Source organism: Argopecten irradians, chromosome 10 (genome assembly GCF_041381155.1).
Source record: "Argopecten irradians isolate NY chromosome 10, Ai_NY, whole genome shotgun sequence".
NCBI classification, from domain to species: Eukaryota; Metazoa; Mollusca; class Bivalvia; order Pectinida; family Pectinidae; genus Argopecten; species Argopecten irradians.
Window position 1 is genome coordinate 40,303,277 of NC_091143.1, and position 22,588 is coordinate 40,325,864.

General features: G+C 36.2%; 2 protein-coding genes across 3 annotated transcripts; both read left to right on the top strand.

Annotated features, from left to right (window-relative positions):
- Positions 1-3,066: 3,066 nt before the first annotated feature.
- LOC138333893 (uncharacterized) lies at positions 3,067-9,809 on the top strand. Of its 2 annotated transcripts, none has more exons than XM_069282539.1 (2): positions 3,067-3,407; positions 4,688-9,809. In XM_069282539.1, the coding sequence occupies exon 2, from the start codon at positions 4,702-4,704 to the stop codon at positions 7,600-7,602; it is 2,901 nt and encodes a 966-aa protein (XP_069138640.1). In that variant the 5' UTR covers positions 3,067-3,407; positions 4,688-4,701; the 3' UTR covers positions 7,603-9,809. The 2 variants fall into 2 exon arrangements, with proteins under 2 accessions (XP_069138640.1, XP_069138639.1); XM_069282538.1 differs by having other exon boundaries at positions 3,068-3,336; positions 4,688-9,808.
- A 181-nt stretch (positions 9,810-9,990) lies between these two features.
- Positions 9,991-22,301, top strand: LOC138333894 (uncharacterized). Its single transcript, XM_069282540.1, has 10 exons — positions 9,991-10,145; positions 16,646-16,697; positions 17,350-17,408; positions 17,533-17,615; positions 18,017-18,090; positions 18,508-18,578; positions 18,927-19,033; positions 19,706-19,767; positions 20,463-20,548; positions 21,178-22,301. The coding sequence occupies exons 1-10, from the start codon at positions 10,004-10,006 to the stop codon at positions 21,345-21,347; spliced, it is 906 nt and encodes a 301-aa protein (XP_069138641.1). The 5' UTR covers positions 9,991-10,003; the 3' UTR covers positions 21,348-22,301.
- The last annotated feature ends 287 nt before the right edge of the window (positions 22,302-22,588 follow it).

Below are 22,588 nucleotides of genomic sequence, written 5' to 3' on the forward strand. Positions count from 1 at the left end.
TATTTTTCGGGTCAATCCGAAATCCAAGATGGCCGTCACAGCCGCCATCTTGAAAACACATTTTGAACTTATTCTCAAGTTCTACCGAAGGGATTTGGCTGAAACTTGCATGAAATGATCCTGACATGGTCCAGACAAAGTATTGTTACATCTCTGGTTGATCCCAAATCGAAGATGACTACCATGACACTATGTCTAATTAATTTCCTATATTTAAAGGCCCTTGGGCCTCTTGTTTGAAATAAAATTTGTTGAAAGAAATTGAAAATGATCCCGACATGATCCTGACAAAGTGACACCATATATGATTAATTTTACTATTGTCAAGGTAGTCAGATGACCGTTAAGGCCCTTTGGGCCTCTTTTTATTATTTTTTTCCTAATGTAAATGGAAAAAAAACCTAGTAATATATGCAAGTTTAGCGGACTACTTATTAATGTGATTGAACACACCATACTAGTGAGTTTCTACTCGAACAATGGAAAATTTGTGCCTCGCACTCTGTCACCAGTATAGCAACTTTAAAGCAAATGGTATGATACATGATTGATTGTGTAGCAATTATCAAATGAAAATGAAAGTAATACAAGAAAAATCCGTATAGGACAAGCAATAATTATTCTGTGGAAATAACCTATGTTCAAATCTTTTAATCCTTTCTTTTCCCCAAGACTGAAAATTTAGACTTCTACGTATACGGGGATCACGGTGAATCATTTCTACAACATATCTCTCTATAGAAGAAGTCTTTAATCCAAAAATATAAATATACTGTAAACCAACTTTTTTTACGTGCTGTTTATCTCCGCGAATTGATTTCTTAGAAAATTCCTACACAATTAAATTCAAAGATAAATCCATTCAATTTTAAATCCGCAAAAACTTAATCTTCGCGAAAATATTTATATTTCAAAATGAAAATCGTGAAATTTTGTAACCGCGAAAGAAACTTGGTTTACAGTATATAGTACTTCGTATGTTATAATTTAAAACTATTGATTGGAAATAAAATAGTGGTAAAGGTTCGTTATCGATATCCCTCCCACACTTAAGTTTGATACAGCTGTAAACGAGAATCGAGAAGAATGAATCGTCTCATTAAACCATAGAAAATTCTGTAATCGGTCTAATGAAAGATGGATATTAAGCTAGGTTAATTTATGTCATGAACTTTGAGAGCCTGCAGTGTTTATTGAAAAATAGCCGTAATAAGATTTATTTGCCAAGATAACGACAAGCTGTCAATGTTTTAAGCGATTTAAAACTATTGAGAAATGGAAGAAATAATGCTTCCTTACTTCGGAAGTGCACAAAAGACACGAAAGAATCCTGCATTAACTGAATATTAATCTGAGAGTGTTAATGGTTGGTTCTCAATGGTTTCTAGGAGCCGGGAGTAATGTATTTATATACATTAAAGCATGTTGATAAGAGAAAACTTAATCAATATCCATTAACTTTGGAGAATTTACCTAATCACACACACGGGAAACCCTGCAGAAAATACCCCTGTGATGGTTTCCATTGGAAAACTGATGAGATGTCCCAGTTATTTATAATAAGGAAGGAACATTGAATTGGTCATGACGAAATGGACAGATTCCTAACATCGTTGAGGAGTTATTGGGGAGTACAGTTTTAAGCTGTATAATCACAATGATGATTAACGTTTAACATTTTTTTCTTACTTATTTTGAGACGTTTCAATCACTGTAAAGTACAGTAAGAATAATACAATAAATAAAAATCTTTTCGTTTGTATCTTTAACTTATCACTTAAAATTATAGATTGAACTGAAGGGTTATCGATTTAATGTTCCATTACATTTATTGTTTATTACACGTATAAGCTTATGAATACATGGAATAACATGGCGCATAGAAGAACGTTTCTCTTCATCTATCAACATTTTCTCATACATGCCATGCATGTGATTCTCCTCTAACAGCGGAACATATTTTAGTGCACTGTACTGATTTTAAACACGTTCTAGATAACTATTACGATGTCTCTGACCCGTACACATTGTTCCATGTCGTGGGACATAATCGTATTTTTCAACTATCTCAAAGAGATCGGCATTTTTAGCAAAATTTGAACGTTTTCTCATTTTATCATCATATTAACGCAACACTCATCGTTTCATCATCATCGTGCATGAGTTTTCACATGTGTTTAAGCCAACACTAGTTTATCCTATGCAACTCTTTTTATTAAATCAACATTTACAATTTTGTTTTAGTTTTACTTGCCCTTTTTCTTATCCTGATCTATAGATACAGTCCTTGTTTATATCCTTAAACAAATGCCTGCCTTGTGGTTTGGCACTAAATGACCTTAGTTGTCGATGGGTCGTAAAACTCAAACAAACAAACAAACAAACAAACAATTTTTGTTTATTCGAAAATTTAGCAAAACTCATATAGTCCGCGTTGTTTTCATTTTATCATGTTGTGATATAAGCTCTAGATCTAATCAGATGAAATGTCAATGAAGGCTTATGTAAAAAGATATATATATAGAACGACAGAATATAGCGGACTATATAATATATGCAAATGTGTGATACAAGAGATCACAAAATGTGTATTCATATCCACACACCAGAAAAAGTTTGTTTCAGTTTCACATGTCTTAACAGTTACTTTCCTTGAATTAGCTGAAAGGAAATAACTGAAGTTAAACATGTGTCAGAGAAAACTGACTTTTGATTGAAACATGTTTTTTACATTCAATGATTTTGTTTTAACACATTTTAATGACATTTTAAAACAAAATGTTTTCCTTCCTTTTATACAGGTCTATTATACATGAAAAATGTAATTATTTTTGCTATATATGATACACATGTAGTTATACAGATCTATATAAATGGAAAAATAAAATAATAGATAGATAGATCTGGAATAGCATATTGAATTGTACCAATAAGGTACCCATGAATTCTACATTATTGTATTATCAAGTTTTATATTGATTATTATATTGTATACATACTTGCGATCCATAAGGCTTAAGTTGAATCCACATCACACTACAATACAAGAGTATATACAAACGGGTGCATATGTGTGTATAACTAACAATAAGTGAAGTTCCGCATGACTGACTTCAAACCAAAATATCAATGGATCAGCATTCCCAACAGAGTTATAGGCCTTGGGAAATAATGGCAATGCCGGGGTACCAGCACCTGTACATTCATGTAGTTTGTGCGTCTGGGATTCCTTCTTCACTACTATATTAAATATAACTTTGTGACGTGAAGTATTGCCTTATCGACTGTTCTCAGGAAACACACATATCCAAATGGAATGACATATTATACACAGAGGTAAGGTCAATGTCAGAGTTCCCGAGTTGTGCTATTTGTATAATGATTAGGATCGACATGACTATACGTTTGTAAGTAACCTACGTTACTGCTTTAAACACCTCATTTGTAATATATGTTAGACTTTGGTGCATTAGGTGTGAACATTATCCGTACATATGGTATCATGTGTCTGTTAAAGTAACTTGATGATTAAGAGGATTTTTTAGAAGCCCATATATAACTTCCTTGTAGTTTGGAATTTCCAATAATATCAAGTACACATGTATCGATTAATGTTATCCAACTTGAGATTTCGTTAAACTCACGGTACAGTAATTATATATAATGTTTCACATTAATATGGACACAGTACTAGTTGTTCAATAGGTAATTGCCTTAACCACATGATTAGTGAAGTTTTCGTTTCTCATCTGTTGCAATATTTGTGATTATGTTTTCTTTAAAATGGGCCTATATATAGTTAAAGGTTGGGCTACTTCAGAATTTTATAAAATGTCAAGTCTTGATTTGAAAATTGTCGTTAAACTGTAATGAGCTTAATCACCTTTCGTACAACTGGACCCATATATATAGTATTTTATTATTACATCATTATTGTTAATTTTAAACTGATTATTTATTTACAATTGTCTTAGGCCTATTTACATACAGTCCGCATATGGTTGCAAAGTGTACAATTTATTTGACCCAGAATTTAAAAAAGTACCTTAATTATGTCAAGGTGCATTGCAAGGAAAAATATCTTGGCCTTATCGATCAGGTATTCAGGTTTTTATCAATTCTTTATTTCTGGGTCTCAGGAGCTTGATTTCCATAACTAGCCGCAGCCGTTTAACTTCTGATGAAATACCTTCTGGTAAAGCTTTATTTCTTTACGCAAAAAAGCCATATATTCTTTTTGTTATTTAATTCAAGGATAGAAATAACGATGTAAAGCCACAATGAACTTTTATTGTATTCGCCAAGTCACACCATACTGTTTTTTTAATGTTAAATTTTATATGGTTTCGGTGGATCAGGCAATATATTTGTTTGACCCATGGAATACGCAGTTTAGAAAAACATAATTATCCTTATTTCGGAAAGGATATACACATTCATAAAACTTTGTTCAAATCGGATGAACTATACAAGCAGTTAACGAAACATTACGCTCAACTAAATTCTAATTCATCTTGATTTTAATCACAAATAAAATGCCAATGCTGTTCTCTGCATAAAGCTTTCCTAAAATTCATTTTTTTTGCATTTTTCCCCAGTGCGTTCAATAAGTAAATAGCATCATTCAATTCAAGTCATGATAACAAAATATTACTGCGTCATTACTATTTTTTCTTTTTTTTTTCAGATTTCAAAAGTACAATGGCTGGGAATAATCAATTTCAGGGACTATTCAAACTTCTTCACCAAAACACACCAGAAAGCATAGCCTGTGCTACCAGTGATCTCCACAAAGCCGCTACAACTGGTGACCTCAGTTTGCTGCAAGCGTGTCTGGAGAAGGATGACGTTAACATCAACCTCGAAGATGAGAGAGGGAATACTCCATTGTTCATGGCGACACTTAAAGGTCACAGGACTGCGGTGGACATGTTATTACAGAAAGGTGCTGCAGTGAATGATACCAGCTGCAGTCCGATACATTATGCCAGAGATATTCATATTGCTAAGGCATTAGTTGAGGCTGGTGTCAGAATTGGGGACAGAAATTTCCAAGGAGACTCGCCATTGCACAGAGCAGTCGCAAGAGAGGACAATGAGGTTGTGTTCTTTTTCATTGAGCAAAGAGCAGACACGAGTGCCAAGAACGCAGAAGGTGCAACTCCCCTGCACAGCAGTTGCCAACATAAGATCGATGGTCCCATATGCGAGGTGATCAGGAAGTTGATTGCTGCAGGTGCAGATGTAAATGTTAAAGATAAAGCTGGAAAAACACCCCTACATCATGCATGTGAATGCTTGTCAATGTTTGATTCCATCGCTATCCTATTAAAGCACGGGGCTGACTTAAGGATGCATGACATGAAAGGATATTGCCCAATACATTATCTGATTAGCACTTTTCTTTCTTCAAATACAGACAATGAGCATGATTTTATCAACAAGCTTGATATGATGTTGACCAACCAAGAAACCATCAATCTCAAAACTCTCACTGGACTAAATGCTCTCCATATTGCAGCGTCGTTTGGACTCTGCATAGTTATCAAGCATTTAGTACAAAAAGGATGCGACATCCTGTGCCAGGATGGTCGAGGCAAAAGTGTTCTACATCTCGTATCGTCAGTTAAAGAGGAAAGAAACGTTATAGAAACAATACAAACATTAATTTCGTGTGGAAGTAACGTTAACTGTTGCGACTTTTGGGGTTATACTCCACTACATGAAGCCATTGCAAACGGCAAGCGTGATGTAATAGAAATTCTACTAAGTAATGGTGCGGACATACAGCTTCCTGATAACAATGGAACAACTGCCTTACATTTAGCTGCAGCAAGTTGTCATGAAGCGTTGCCTCTGCTGCTCTCCAGGGGCGCAACGGTGAATGCAACAAACAAGTACCTGTCAACACCTTTGCATTTTTCTGCATGGGCTGGTTCAATGCTTGCCGTAGAAACGCTGATTAAAAGCGGTGCCAATCAAAAAATGAAAGATTTGTCAGAATATACACCCCATGACACTGCAGTTTTCACATGCTCCGAAGTTGCTGAGATCCTTGAAAGCGAGAAAACATCACATCCAGTAAAAGCATTTTCAAATTATGCGAATAAATATATGAGTAAGAATGATTTCGAAAATCTGGTTTGTACGGATGAGAACGTGGTAAGGGTTCATTCTGATTTCGCCCATTTCTGCAACATCGTTTTTCAAACTCCTCGAGTAGGCCACGTTGTTTTTCGTGACGAAGCTCAAGAGATACAGTCTGCTGTAGAAAGTGTTGCCGAAAATATTGCAAAACAGGTAGCAGAGTTGGATCCAATCTTCAAATCAACGGTTCTTCGAGCAGGGAGTTCCTCTGAGAATACAAAAACAAAATTTCCAAACGAGTTCGATTTTATGTTTTGTTTAGAGGAATTCAGCAATAATACTTATCCAGAACTCCAGGAAAGAGATGAGGCTCGAGTGTTAGGTTCCGAGCCTTTTTCTAAAAGGACATCAGCTGGAGGTCGTATTGGAGATTTAGTGAATGATTTGGAACTAATTGAGGAACACGTTACCGTTTCTGACTACACCAAAATATATGTGAAAGATACGGTTGATGCAGAGCCTTTATTGGATCTTAGTGAGCGGGACTCAAGGTTGGTTCCTTGTTATATGATGTTTCACCGATTTAGTCAGCTTTTGACAAGAGTTCTTCTGGGCGAAAATTTCCCCAAACACCCAAATCTCTTAATACAAGAGGTTACCCTTGAGCCTGCACTGTTATTGCAGTGGCGGGGCAGTGTGTACAAGGTGCTTGACATTAATGTGGATCTTGTTCCCGCCATCCGACTTCCATGCTGGCCAGAGAAAATCCGACGGGATTACAAACTCCTTACTTCGGATATTCTTAGCATCCCGGGAATGGCTGTGTCCAAAATGGCAGGTGAATCATTTGAAGACCTGTGGCGTTGTTCTATGTCACTACAAGAAACTGCAATATTCCGAAAGCTACGACCACATATCCGCAACAGCTACACAACTGCGAAAGCATTTCTCAATTCCAATATGATATGTCCGGTCGCGATAGAAGAAGAAACAGAAGAAACTGCTTTCATAAGACAATTTGCTAGTATGCCATCGATGGATGACTCCGACGATGCTGTGTTTATTACATCTGCAGAAAGTGCTATTCCTTCATACTTTCTGAAAATGATGTTCTTGTTTTCTCTCGAAGACAAAGTAGAGAAGGAAGGACTGGAAAGTGTGTATGCTATTGATTCGCAAATGTCAAGCAGTTCCAACGCTGAAGAATGTGTAACAGTAATATACGAAAGGAAAAGCAATACCGACCATGGTTCATGCAGTCCGCCTTCAAAACGCAAAAGGCCATCATATTCGTACGGACCAGCTGAGGTGCGGAACATGCAACAGGACTCTACAGACATTGATATAAATCTTGTCCGAGAAATCTATCGTAGGTGTGAAGTATGTCTCTCGGAGAGAAAAGTTCCTTCATTTTTCAATCCAAATCAAAACGTTCTTGGATCAAGGGCAGAAGAACTGAGATTAGAAATCGCACTCAATTATGTGAAGTTCATCAATAAACTGATTAAGGACTGAAAATATACCACATCGCTTATAGCTTTTTCATTTATTAGTATATCACGTGCCAAAATATTGGATTCTGATTGACTAAACACATAGATACTATTTGCAATAGCAAGCGGGCACTATTGAAGTGGCGCAAAATTTAACATGAATGTATTGTGACGTCACCATTACATGACATCATTATAACGTTTCGCTTCGACCAAGACGTCAAGATGGCGGACAGGCTGTTGTGTGCGGGGATGAAAACAAAAAATGTTGCATTTCTACAGAAGACAGTTCGCTCATTGATCTACTTTTAATCTTCATGAAGCTGAATCCCGTTTTATAGAAACGGATTTCTGCGATAATCCATATGTTGTACTTTTAATGTAACATTGTGGCGTGGAAATGAAGATAGCGTTGCGAAGTGTCGCTTGACGTGCTTCCGATACGATGACTTTAGAATTGGTCTCATGTGAGGGTGATGTACTAAACCCATTATGGCCTGGTTGAGAGGGCACTATTGCCTCATAGTATTGTCTCTTGATGAGATAGTGTCCTCGCCTTCGGCTCGGACACTATTCCATCCCTCGACAATACTATGAGGCAAAAGTGCCCTCTCAACCAGACCATAATAGATAAATATATTTATTTTATTTATTTGTTTTAAATTCGACAGACCAGAATTTTGTTAAAGTATGTAATACATTTAAACTAACACCACGATAAGCCACAGGCTGTATAGATTAACATGACCGCTGAATAGGCCCCCAATTATTGTAAAATTTCTAACCTTCTGATGATAATGTTACATAGCATATTTCCTGGCCCACTTGGCTCTCCTTTCCGCCATCTTCCTCTCTCAGTTTCGTTTTGCATGTTCCGCCAATGCCACCGATCACAACAATGAAAGCAACACCCCATATCTCTTTCTTGTTTCGATCCCTTCTGCTTTTTAATTGTATAAGGATAGTTTGTTCTGTTTTTCGTCGAGTATTTGAACTTTCGGAGTTCAAAGATGTCCCGCTGTTATCTTGTACTACTTGAATATTGATGGCCACGACATGGAACATGATATAAAATGCATATTAATTAGGATTAGTTTCACTAAAATGCTGACCAGAAGCATTCGGCTAGTATTACTTACATGCATGTATTAAATTATTCTAGTTGAATAGAATTATTTTCAAAGAAAATAATAGGGTAGTGTTCGGATGTTCCGGATTCGAATCCTGATCTAACAGCTACATTTTTTCTCCTCTCCCGTTACAGACGATTACGGATAAACATTTTTACAAAATTGCTCGTGTATACAGATATTATCATGTTCTGTTTTTACATTATGACGTCACAATTGGGATGATTTGACGACGTAGTTTGGAGTATTTGATATCACGCGAAGTACGTATCGTCAGAAACACGAAAAAATTAAGATAAAAACATAGCAATCATGACTTAGACTGGATTGCCTGCCGTAGTTTTTCTACTCTCTGCTAGGCTTCGCTCCGAAAATACAGATAGTATTTTGAGAGCAGCCTAACGGAGAGAATTTGTACTAAGGTAGGTAATCCAGTCTATCAATGACTAGGCAAGATATCAATAAAGCCTATGTCATTATGTAGTTCTGACAGTCTCCGAATGAAAAAGATGTTTATCATTTTACTAAAAGCTGAACTGTTTTTATGGCATTATCTTGTCATTTTCAATTTTGTCAAGATGTTAAATTATTCCTAAAACAAGGGACATATAGTGTATATTTTGTATATAAGGTATAGAACTGGATGTGCTCAATATTTCATTAGTTCAAGTTTTTGAGTTTTGCGCAAATATGATTATGATTCTGTACAGACTATAGATTTAGGTGGTCAAGAGGCTTTGCTTAAAATAGACCGAAATCTGGTATATATCTGGTATATATCTTTATCGTAAAACTCATCTCAGCCATTCTAAATCGTAATTTTTTCCCGGGGGAGACCCCCGGACCCCCCTAACACCAAAATCTCGCGCTTTCGGGCGATCGCAAAATCATCAAGATACATAAAACTCATCCCGGAGGTCACCCTCAGACCCTTATAAAACACCAAAATCTCGCGCCTTCGACGCTCACACGCTAATTTGGCCAATTTGCGTATTCGTTAATTTCCTTTTACCGACCCCTCTCAGCCTCTGTCTATAAATGTGTACAAGGATTAAATTTAGTGATATATGAAAAATGTACATAAAGCATGTATTATATTGTTGGGAGTTGAATTAATCTCCTCCTGTAGTAGGTGTGGCGGGGGGTTGGGTTTACAAAATATTGAGGACCTTTGCCCCCTCCCCCCCCATAAAGATGCCAAGAAGCGACAGCTTACAGAGGGCTATGCGAGAACAACTCAAAATCGGAGTTCCCTCCCTTGTCTAACAAACCCGGAAATGCTAACTAGTGTACATGTGTCACACATGTCGGTGTGTAAACAACATAGTACTTAAGCTGAGCGATATGGATGCTGATCTGGCTAGTCGTGTACGGGAGGGGGACGTCGTGATGTTGGACGGAGGGGACGGGACGTCAGTAGTCGTACATTTACACGGTGAGAATTAATTGGAATATACATCTAAACAGCTAAATGGACAAATTGTATTTAGTGCAATACTGATCATATAAACAGCTGATAAATTGATGTACAAATTAAGAATACACGTAGAGGAACCGCGGTGGCCGAGTGGTTAAAATGTCTCGACATACATGTACCTCTACCTCTGGGTCGATACCGCTGGTCGGTGTTTTTTCTCCAGGTACCCCGGCTGTCCTCCACCAACAAACCTAGCACGTCCTTACATGACCCTGGCTGTTAATAGAAAGTTCGTTCAACTAATAAAACCCATACACGTAGTATTACATGCACATGTTCATATTGTTAGTATATATATCATATATGTTACATGTTATCATTGAAGGGCAAATTACCACTACATATCAAGTACCTGATGCAGCGATTAATGCACATCGTCAGCTGACCTAATTTTATGTCAAAATCGATAGTGTATACCATACATTTGTGTATAAGATATTCTACATAAATGTATATTAAATTAATATACAATGTTGGAAAGTCATCAAGTACGTATCAATACATTTTACAGTCTGTAAAGCAATTCATTCTATCCAATCATTGACTTGAGATTTTGTGAAAACATTTCATTACTTCGATTAATTTACCGTGCTGTGCCTCCGGAAGCCGCCAAAACGGCTTACAAAATGGTGTTTTAATAAATTTACACATCATTACATGATAACTTTATATTATATTTACAGGTTGTAAAACTTATAGCATTCGATTATACTGATCAACGAAAGAAGCTGAATGTTGCACAAATTATCCATTACAATGCAGGCACACATAATTATATATATTGCATTGATTTGATGTGTGCTTTAACAATTTGTTTAAAAGTGTCGGCATATGTATGCGGAAGCAATTTGCAAGTCCAGTGATATATTTTAGGGACCTTTACCTTTTTACTTGGGAAAAAATTACATGGTATTTTTCTTGAAATATGTATATTTTTTAAAGAGTTTTTCTTTATTCGGGAAAATATTTACATAAAATTGGGAAAATACAGCAAAATTTCGCTAGGGTCTGGGGCCTTTATTCGGCCCCAAAATGTACATGTACCTAAAAAAATCACTGAGGTCAAGCGCTATACAAACCAGCCAGTTTCATTTTATAAATTGACACATAAGTTGCGTGCTTTTGTACTATAATGTCAGTTATAACTTTACTTTAGTCAAATTGCATGTGTATATTCAGGCATACAACTTCTGACTTTACACATTTGAGGCAAAGGATTTTGTATTGCCATGTAATATAAAGTAAATTGTAAATCAAAAGCTTTTGAAGCGTGTATGTGTATGTATATCAGGTGTATACATTTTAAAGTATCTAAGCTGTTTCATTAAGTATCTGTCAATTAAAATGGTTTTAAGTTGTATCAGTTTTCCGGTCACAAATCTAATGGACGCTTTCAAATTACCATATATGTACACACTCCACTGATCAGAGTGAATTTTAAGTAGATATAAGTTTATTGAAATGCTATCCTAGTTACATGTAGTATTGGTTAATATAAATTGTTTGTCGGTATATCTATATTATATTTCGTATTGGTTAATATAAACTGTATGTCTGTGTATATATATCATATAGTAATACAGATATGTATATATTGTATATTATATTATATTTCGGAACGGTAATACCGATATTGTCACAGAGCAGTGATTTTTGGTACATTTGGGACCGAATAAAGGCCCTTCCTCTAGAGACATTTTACTTCTATAATACTTTCCTAATTTATTTAAAAATGCTCCACCGCTGACAAATAGTATTTTTTCACTATCAAAAACAGGAGCAGACGATTTAGTATTTTTCTTCAGTTACGAAAGTTACTTACTTCAAGTTAAAGATATGAAAAATAATTAATTGCATCCCGAAAAATTCCATGGCAGTATATCCTATATATATGGAATGAAGTACTGATTGCGCCTGCACCAAAGGCAAAATAATCTTTTTTATTTTATTTTTTTGTGTTAATAAGACATATATATACACGATTAAAAACCAATTGTTGTTCAAATGATGAATATCATTTATGCTCTGTCGGTAGTGGAGCATCTTATATTTATATCAATTATCAATTATATCAATATTTTCCCAATATAAAGAAAGCCTCTCTAAAATATATATGTTTCATGAAAGATACAATGTAGTAGTGTTTTCCCAATTGAAAACAGTACAGGCCCTGGAATCAAAAACAGTACAGGCCCTGGAATCAAAAACAGTACAGGCCCTGGAATCAAAAACAGTACAGGCCCTGGAATAAAAAACAGTACAGGCCCTGGAATCAAAAACAGTACAGGCCCTGGAATCAAAAAACAGTACAGGCCCTGGAATCAAAAACAGTACAGGCCCTGGAATCAAAAACAGTACAGGCCCTGGAATCAAAAACAGTACAGGCCCTGGAATCAAAAAACAGTACAGGCCCTGGAATCAAAAACAGTACAGGCCCTGGAATCAAAAAACAGTACAGGCCCTGGAATCAAAAACAGTACAGGCCCTGGAATCAAAAACAGTACAGGCCCTGGAATCAAAAACAGTACAGGCCCTGGAATCAAAAACAGTACAGGCCCTGGAATCAAAAAAACAGTACAGGTCCTGGAATCAAAAAACAGTACAGGTCCTGGAATCAAAAACAGTACAGGTCCTGGAATCAAAAAACAGTACAGGCCCTGGAATCAAAAACAGCACAGGCCCTGGAATCAAAAACAGTACAGGCCCTGGAATCAAAAACAGTACAGGCCCTGGAATCAAAAAAACAGTACAGGCCCTGGAATCAAAAAACAGTACAGGCCCTGGAATCAAAAACAGTACAGGCCTGGAATAAAAAACAGTACAGGCCCTGGAATCAAAAACAGTACAGGCCCTGGAATCAAAAAACAGTACAGGCCCTGGAATCAAAAAACAGTACAGGCCCTGGAATCAAAAAAACAGTACAGGCCCTGGAATCAAAAACAGTACAGGCCCTGGAATCAAAAACAGTACAGGCCCTGGAATCAAAAACAGTACAGGCCCTGGAATCAAAAACAGTACAGGCCCTGGAATCAAAAACAGTACAGGCCCTGGAATCAAAAACAGTACAGGCCCTCTGGAATCAAAAACAGTACAGGCCTGGAATCAAAAACAGTACAGGCCTGGAATCAAAAAGTAAGGCCTGGAATCAAAACAGTACAGCCTGGAATCAAAACAGTACAGCCTGGAATCAAAAACAGTACAGGTCTGGAATCAAAAACAGTACAGGCCTGGAATCAAAAACAGTACAGGCCCTGGAATCAAAAACAGTACAGGCCCTGGAATCAAAAAACAGTACAGGTCCTGGAATCAAAAACAGTACAGGCCCTGGAATCAAAAACAGTACAGGCCCTGGAATCAAAAACAGTACAGGCCCTGGAATCAAAAAACAGTACAGGCCCTGGAATCAAAAACAGCACAGGCCCTGGAATCAAAAACAGTACAGGCCCTGGAATCAAAAACAGTACAGGTCCTGGAATCAAAAAACAATACAGACCCTGGAATCAAAAAACAGTACAGGCCATGGAATCATATTGAGTAAGAAAATCACGGCGGATTTTAAATTGGTGTAAAGTTCAAGCTTGTTTTCAGTCTCTGATATTGTTTCTTTTTCACCTCTCATGAATAATGGTAATTTGATCTCTCATAACCACTTTCTTATTTTGAATATTATGTAATTTCAAAAAACCAGAAATGAAAATGTTAGATTTAATTATCACAAATCAAGACCTTCATACTGGTGTTACTTATCTTTGTGACTACCTCTGATGCGGTTTATGAATATAATTGATAATCTATATCTATATGTAAGATATCACACTTACGCTGTGAACTTTTTAGAACTCGATTATGTATGGTATAATGATATGGAAATATTTCAGTTCATTCTTAACAATCTTCTTAATTAAACTAGAACTATTAGGATAAATGACAAATTATAGGATGTATGTAAGCTTTTCTTCTTTCGCATTTGATTATGACTAACTTGAGTATTATACATGCAGAAATAATTACGCTGTGTAATATGTTGTCACGAAATGTTACTACTTTTCGTTTTATTATTATTATTATTATTTAACTCTATTTTAAGATGTCGAATGATCACCTGTATTCTGTATGTCTGTAATTAGCACTGGAACTTTACAAACTACACATCTCTTTTCTCTCCACTTACCTAAACTGTACCTCAGCGACAATTTCACTAATCAACATCCTGTCACAGTACAAAATAAATAAATGTATTGATATTTTGGTCTGCCCTGATTCCATTCCTAGTATAGTTACTTTGATGTTTGCTTCCTTACTCATCTTACTTATACCTTTTCTGTCCTTTTTCTATTCTCGACCCACCTCTGCCTTGCCAATTATGCCATTGATTCCGTCATATGCTAAACTACCAGTTCTTGCACACAGTCCTGAATCTTGCATTGTCTTCTTCGGCATTACATAATGCCAGTCAGTCTATCGCTCTATCGTGCTCGAATTGGTAACTTCAACAACTGTGTTCAGTCCTCAAACATTGTCATCTATTTGAGTATCCTTAAGTCACTTTGTGTTGGGTTATTACTTCTGATTTTATTAATATATTTGTCATTTGTTAGGTCTCTAATCCATTATTTTCATAATAGTTGTCTTCGTAAGTTTATTAACATCATTTTTTCTACAGTAGATTTTTTCCCCCTTTTTTCTTTCTTTTTCTCGCTTATTCAGTGGCAACTACCTTTGTCCGGTGATATTGAAATAAATCCCGGTCCTTCGTCTCTGAATTCATCTTCATCATCACTTTTTTCAAATATAAGTGAACAGCTTGACCTTGAGAATAATTTTTCATTCGTCCATCTCAACGTTCAAAGTCTAAATAAAAAAGTCGATATACTTTGTACCGAACTTAACAAATGCACTATTTTATCGTTTACCGAGACCTGACTAAAGGTCACAGATATCTCTCCAGAACTCAGGCTGTAGGCCTGATCGTACTGGCGGTATATCTGTCTATGTTAAAGATACTATACCTGCAAAGCGTAGGCAAGATCTTGAATTACCAACCGAACTGATTCGCCCAATTTTTGAATATGGCGATATAATATGGGACAACCTTACCAAAACTCAATCAGATATGTTAGAAGATCTCCAGTTAGAAGCAGCACGGATAGTTACAGGTGGAACTAGACTTACTAGTAGGGTAAAACTATATCTCGAGACAGGCTGGCTTCCCCTAGAGCAAAGACGTTGACATCACAAGATTATCCACTTTCATAAAATAGTTCATGGTCTCCTTCCACAGTATCTTCAAGTTATACGCAGCAACAACAATATTCATTATCATAATACTAGATTAGTTAATAACTTCCGTCCACCTTCCTGTCGCACAAGCCTTTTCATGAAATCCTTTCTGCCATCTGTAATAAATCTTTGGAATGCACTTCCTGATGAAATCAAAATCAGTCCCTCAATAACAAAACTTAGAACTCATTTAAACGCACAAAAATTCCAAGTCCCACCATATCATCTTATCGGCATTAGATTGGGTCAGATTCACCATGAGAGACTGTGGATGGAGTGCAGTTCACTTAAGTAATATTATTTGTTCCGTAGGAATCTAATAAACAGTCCGCTTTGCTCCTACTGTCAAGTTGATGAAAATAACGAACATTTTTTCATTACATTGTAGATTTTTTTCCGATCTTCGTAATCGTTCCTTTGCTGTCCTAAATCATCCTACTACAACAGAACTATTACTTTTTGGCACCAATGATTTAACTATTCATGAAAATTCTTTGATTTTTTCATGTGTCCAACAATTCATTATCAGCTCCAAGAGATTCGATTGATTCCATGATTCATTTCTGTAGTTATCGTTTCACAGTTGTATTTATTTAAAGTGAACAATGGCATTTGCAATCTCTCTTCTTCTCTTCCCATTTTCATCTCTTCATTTCCTAATACCTAAATTTCATATTCATTCTCCCACTTAATTACCGTACAGAACTGATGAGTCAAAAATGGAGACGGATTAATATAAGTGTAAAACACTTGTTTCTGAATCCATTTTATGTTATATATATTTGATTGTTTTTTGTATTGTATGACTTATAATGAATGAATGATAATAAAAAAAAGTTTACATTAATAATGGTAATGAAATATTGTTTACAATTCGTGCTAGATGCTTGCGATATGCTTGAATTGGCAGTTAAGATATGGTATAGGATAAACTGTACCAACTCACCCGTCGACACGATATTCTATTTAACAAAACGTGAATATATACAGGTATAAGACGACAGTTTTGTTTACTACCATGACATACTAAGTTGTTTTTACTCGAATAATCACAACAAGTTTGCTTAAATTACTTCTTGTTCGCTTTTTCTGCTTAGAATGTCGTTTTATAGATCGTTTTTCATGTAAACGTCTTCCATGGACGAGGGTTTTTTTCCAATTTAATTTCATTTTTGTAGGCGCCACAGCGTTGTCATGGAAATGCGCTGGCAAAGAAATCCTTTTTCTCAGGTATGCACTATCATGTCGCCAAAAGGAATGCTGTCCCCAATGTTTAGAGAACACACGCACGGTATGCGTTGTATTTTGGCGGGGGTTTAGAAAGACAGAAGTTGCCACACTTTTTCTTTCTGACCCGAGTCAAAAATACAGCTTTTAATTTTAAAACTGATCATGTATAATTTTTATTCTACAAAATTAATTAACGACATACATAAACATGCAAGATGTTAACAGTGTTGCAAATAGGTCGGTCTTTCTTAAAAATAATTTTGAAGCGCCATCTGTCGCATATCATGGAAATCACTTTCTTTGCAGATTAAGGAAAATCCAATAGCGTTCCAAAGAATCGGAATTAATGTCAAATAAGTTTGGTAAAGAATTGTGATATGTAATTGCGATGTAGCTCTTCTTTTTACAATTTTTTCTATGAAAAGCAATAATATTTTAATATGTTTAGTATAAAAAAAAATCTCTTAAAATATTTTGAGAAAAAAAAATGTGTTTAACCTGACATCTTCGATGCTCAAGGGTTATTACCACTGACGTTATATCCGCCCTAGAATATCTCATAGTAAAACTGGAGACAGCTCCAGTAACCCCTGGAGTATGAGGATGTAAATCTGGTTGCGTTACGGTTAAAACATTTTCAATTTATTTACAGCAAGCAAGCTGTACTTGATAACTCCAAGGCCATACGTGGAGGGATTCCCCTGGTTTTCCGTGAGTTACACTATATTTCTTTACTTATTACGTTCTACAAAGTTTGGCTTAATTAAAACAAGTATTCACGCAAATTAAGGTGGTCAATAATGAAAGGTATATAGTTGTTCGTTTACACGTACAGCCCAGTTTGGACCATGGAGCTGTGGTCCCCAGCACGGATTTGCCAGGAACAAGCGGTGGAGTGTGGAATCTCAACCAAGCACAGTATGTACGGTTTTGCTTAGTAAGAATAATCATGTCCTGCCATCACTCTGTTCCAGACGACCTTATCATAAATTTCCATTTCATCCTTCACAGCTACCTCATCACAGCTCGGTTTTAGTTTCAGATTTCCATGGTCTGCTGTTAAGGAATGAAAAGGAATGTATTCCTATGAGAAGTTCAATGATTTTTAAATGTTTGTGCCAAGGTATATCATTCTCATTTACACAAGATATAGAAACATCAAAATAAATCTTACAGATATTTTGCTTACTTTGAAATACATGCTTCAGGGGGATGTTCTTTCTTAAATAGAAGGCTTAATGCATTCCGTATAGAATGCTTATAATGTCGAATAGTTTACTATGCATGACTTAAATTAGCTTGTGTTATATTTTTCTTAGACAGCAGATGGAACGGTGACCTGTTCTCTGTCTCTCTCTGATGATGAGGACACTCGGAAGGCATGGAACTACCGGTAAGGTTTTGGTCATCTTCAATTATCTCCGTCGTGATATCCACTGCTGGACCATGTCATAGCAAACCTGAAGGCTCTGTATGTGATAACAAATGACACTGATAGATTGGATATTTTTTTTACATCTTAAGAAACGAATACAAATACTCTGTATGCCTTTGAAATTAGACGTTGTTCTCTGAAATCTTCAAATGAAGACCTGTGGGCTTGTAATTGGTCAGGTTGTTTCTCCTGAACTGCCTTCAGTTTTACAGTGACATAGTCAAGGGGTAGATGTTGGGATTATAGAGTTACTCCTAGAATATAGACACTGGGTTTTGATAGTTTAATAAGTTAATAATACTTAGTATACAGAAATCCTTTTGTGATACTGACATGAAATATTCACGAATAATGGATGTCTTGATTTATTTACAGATTTAAATTGGTGTACACATTGGAATTATCCAAATCAGCACTGACCACAAGACTAACCGTCAACAATACAGGTAACTATACTGTGATTGTGATTTACTTAGGTACCCCAAATGTTCATAATTTGTTTCACAGGGGAAAACACTGTCGGTTGACAAAGTTTGTATTGTTTCTCTTTGGTTACAGTTTTACAATTTAAAGAAAAATTAATTGTAGTTATACAATGTATATACCTTTCTCATTTGCATCATACACTGTACGTGATGTTGCCATGGTTATGTTTATAGGTATCTATAGTTACATTAACAGTAGATCTATTATGTTGATATGTTGCCATGGTTATATCAAATAATTTTGTAATTGTGCTGATGTTCTGATCTATGATATGCTTATATTGATATGTTGCCATGGTTACAATACAGGTGACCAAAGCTTTACCTTCACAACACTTATGCATTCCTACTTCCTGACGCCGGACATTAGTACGACCAGTGTCCAAGGACTGAAGGGACTCACATACGTAGATAAGGTCAGTATGGAATTACATGAAAATACCAAAAATACATGATCTATTAAAACTGATGAATTGTAGATATATATTCCCTGTCAACAGTGTAATAATAAGGTGTTTTAGTTCGTTAGTTACTGGTTTATCGCATACACGATTCCGTCTATTACTAGAAGAGAGAAAGGAGCTCGAGAAGTACATTCAGTTGAATGGAATTCATAATACCCATGCAACGAAGTTAAACTTTTCCTAAACTACTTGACAGATTTGATACAGTTAGGTACATAGAACCCTGACATAAACGTGAGTTGAGTATATAGCGTTCTGCTATGTCCCCTTGTTATTTATAAATGTGTATCGGGGAATACTAGTCGTCTACTCCGGCGACAATTCTAGTTTATGTTGGTGCCTGCTAGTTTACTGTCAGTAAAAGACTCGGCAAGCCTCGGGTTGACCGGCCAAAATCGTTCACTCGGCCGGTTGAGATATCCCTGTCTACTTCAGACCCATGTAAGATTCTATTTGTCTTTTACTGACAGTAAACTAGCAGGCACCAACATAAACTAGAATTGTCGCCGGAGTAGACGACTATATACGGGATATCCTTGTGAAGTAAGGGAGAAAGAAGATGTCTATAACATTACAGTTGTTTACTGTACATGTATTAATCACATATCGCTCTTGAGATAACAGGTGCAGAATGGACAATTTACAGAAGACCGTGACGTGGTCACTATTCCCGAAAATTACGATAGGTAAGTGGTGACAAATGTCATTATTACCATGAGCCCTCTACCTCCGGGTCTCGAGTTCGAATCTCATGTGTGACAGCTGCTCGGTGGTATTTCTCCAGGTACTCCGGTCTTCCTCCAACTTAATCTGGCACATCCATAAGATCACCAAAGTTACCATTTTATTTTACTTTTCGTGGTCGATATTACCTCCCGTGTCGAGAAAATTTTTAAACAAACGAGTTACATGTACATTGATTATTATAATTAATAATCAAATTTAAAGACATAATTTGTATAGTTTAAAGATGCTTCAACGCTGAAAGATGGTATTTTTTTCTCTACCGAAAAAAACAGGAGCAGACGAGTAAGTTTTTTTCTTAGTTGCAAAAGTTACTTACTTTACACCATTACCACCATAGAAAAGTTTGAGCGCCTAATTTTACTTCACGATAGAAATATCGAAATGATTAATTGCATCCCGAAAAAGTCCCATGGCACTATGTCCCATATGGAATTAAGTAATGATTGTATATGCACCAAAAGCAAAATGAATTATTTTATATTATTTTCGTGTTGATTAGACATATATATAAACACGATTAAACACCAATTGTTGTTCAAATGATAAGTATCGTTTGTGCTCTGTCGGCCGTGGAGCATCGGTAAAGAGACTCTTTTACATTCGTATATACCTATGTTTTTAACACTGTTGACAGAGTATACCAGAAGTGTCCCACTACTGTATCCATGGATTGTAGTTCACACTCGGTGTCCGTGAACCTCTCAAACTTCCCGGATGTTGGTAGGTCTAAATTTTGATTTCCATTCTACTCTGTAACTCACAGGTTACCGACAGCATTTGTTGTGTTTCAGTGGGATATCACCATAAAATTGGCAAAATTTTCTTTCTAAGAAAGAAGCGCAATGCAATTACGTAGTTGCCTTCAAAAATTGTAAATAATACAGGAGAAAGGAAAAATCTAAAACTTTACTTGACTACTAGTATGTTGTATTGGTATAATACAGAGTTATCTGCCCTTGGTTAATTAAATTTGCGAAAATTTGCCATCTCGAAATAGTTTCAGTTATACGAGAACTTTTATTATAGCAAATTGCGAAATTTAATCGTCATTATAAAGTGATTTAGACAAGAAATCGTAAAATCAAGTCATAGCAACAAAGATTTGGCTAATTTATTTATTTTACATGTTTATGTATCACTAACTGTTTGTAATATTTGCATAAACTCAAAAATTCTTTTATCAAACGTTAAACTTGTTTCAAGAATTGACCAATAAATAAAACTATATAGATAAAACTTATCGATTTGCTAAAATAGATTCTGTGCGTTGTTGAGTGTAATCAAAATTCTGTAATTGTGTCTTTGTGTTGACAGTCTACTACAGCTTAAGTTGTATCTATTTTTTGAAGTTGTGTGGAATCCCTGGGTCGAGAAGGCCAAAGGTATGTCTGACTTTGGGGACGAGGAGTACAAGAACATGCTGTGTGTGGAGGCTGGTAGTGTAAGTTCACCTGTACAGATAGACGTCGGTCAAACCCTGTCATTTCAACAGACACTCCAGGTCCAGGCCAAGCTCTAGAGGACGCATCAGTATAGACCCAGGCCAAAAATTAGGGGACACTTTAGTCTGGGTCCAGGCTAAACACTAGAAGACTTGATGGTCTAAATCCAGGCCAAGTTGTAGAAGACAACTTTTTAATTCTAGAGGACGCCTTGGTCTGGGTCCAAGACAACTTCTTAAGGATACCTTGGTCTGGGTCCAGGTCAACTTCTAGAGGACGTTTTGGTATGGATCCAGGCAAACTTCTAGAGGACACCTCTGTCTGGGACCAGGTCAAATTTTAGAGAACGCTTTAGTCTGGGTCCAGGTCAACGTCTAGAAAAAGCTTTGGTCTGGGTCCAGGTCAACTTCTAGAGGACGTCTTGGTCTAGGCTGTCCATTCAAGATCCAGGTCAAACTTTAGAAGAAGACGTAATTTTTGACTGAATGGGCAACATTGAGGGAGGTTTCCAAACCTGTAGTCAGTTTCAACAGTATTCTTTAATTTACGGAAATTCTAGAACTAACACAAGTGTCCATAGAAATGTGTTACAGAAATTAGAAAAGACGTAAAGAGGAACCGTCTTTATCCTTTGTCGTGTTTTCTTGTGAACAGCTGTAAGTTAAGAAATATCCATAAGTGAAGTAACTACTACTTGGGGAATCTGGACATTGGGTAAATACATTAATCGCTTGGTGCATACTAAATCTCATGATAATCCTATCGCTATTATTACATTGTAACAGTCTGAGACTGAAAATGTATATGGTTTTCACTAAAGCATTTTCTAGAATATTTGCGAACGTTCCAGTCAAGTTCATATTCATTTACTCTGTTGTCCCATAGTTTATCTGCATTGATTCATTACTAATAAGCGTGTATAATTTAACTTCTTCCAAAATTATGAATAATGGTATTTAAGCGGTGTTTGAGTTAATCTACCCTCTCGGGTAAATATATTTAGTAGTTTATTTTTCTAATAAAAACGAGAAAAAAAATGTTGTAGACTTTCTTTGTTCTTATCGCAAAGGTCGCTCTGTTATTAAACAAGAGTGAAAAGTTGTTCATCTTTATAGTTTTCAATAGCCAAGTATATATCCGTGTGGTGACTGAGTATTTTTAGCTCACCTGGCCCGAAGGGCCGGTGAGCTTATGTCATGGCGCGGCGTCCGTCGTCCGTCGTCCGTCGTCCGTCCGTCCGTCCGTCCGTCCGTCAACATTTCCTATAAATCGCTACTTGTCCTAGAGTTCTGCATGGATTGTAACCAAATTTGGCCAC

Excerpts from the sequence above, each read along its gene's own strand:
- LOC138333893 (XM_069282539.1), top strand. The coding sequence starts at position 4,702 with ATGGCTGGGAATAATCAATTTCAGGGACTATTCAAACTTCTTCACCAA.
- LOC138333894 (XM_069282540.1), top strand. The coding sequence starts at position 10,004 with ATGTGTCACACATGTCGGTGTGTAAACAACATAGTACTTAAGCTGAGC. Across the intron at positions 10,146-16,645 it reads AGTAGTCGTACATTTACACG|GCGCCACAGCGTTGTCATGG; the intron begins GTGAGAATTAAT and ends TCATTTTTGTAG. Across the intron at positions 20,549-21,177 it reads CTCAAACTTCCCGGATGTTG|TTGTGTGGAATCCCTGGGTC; the intron begins GTAGGTCTAAAT and ends TATTTTTTGAAG.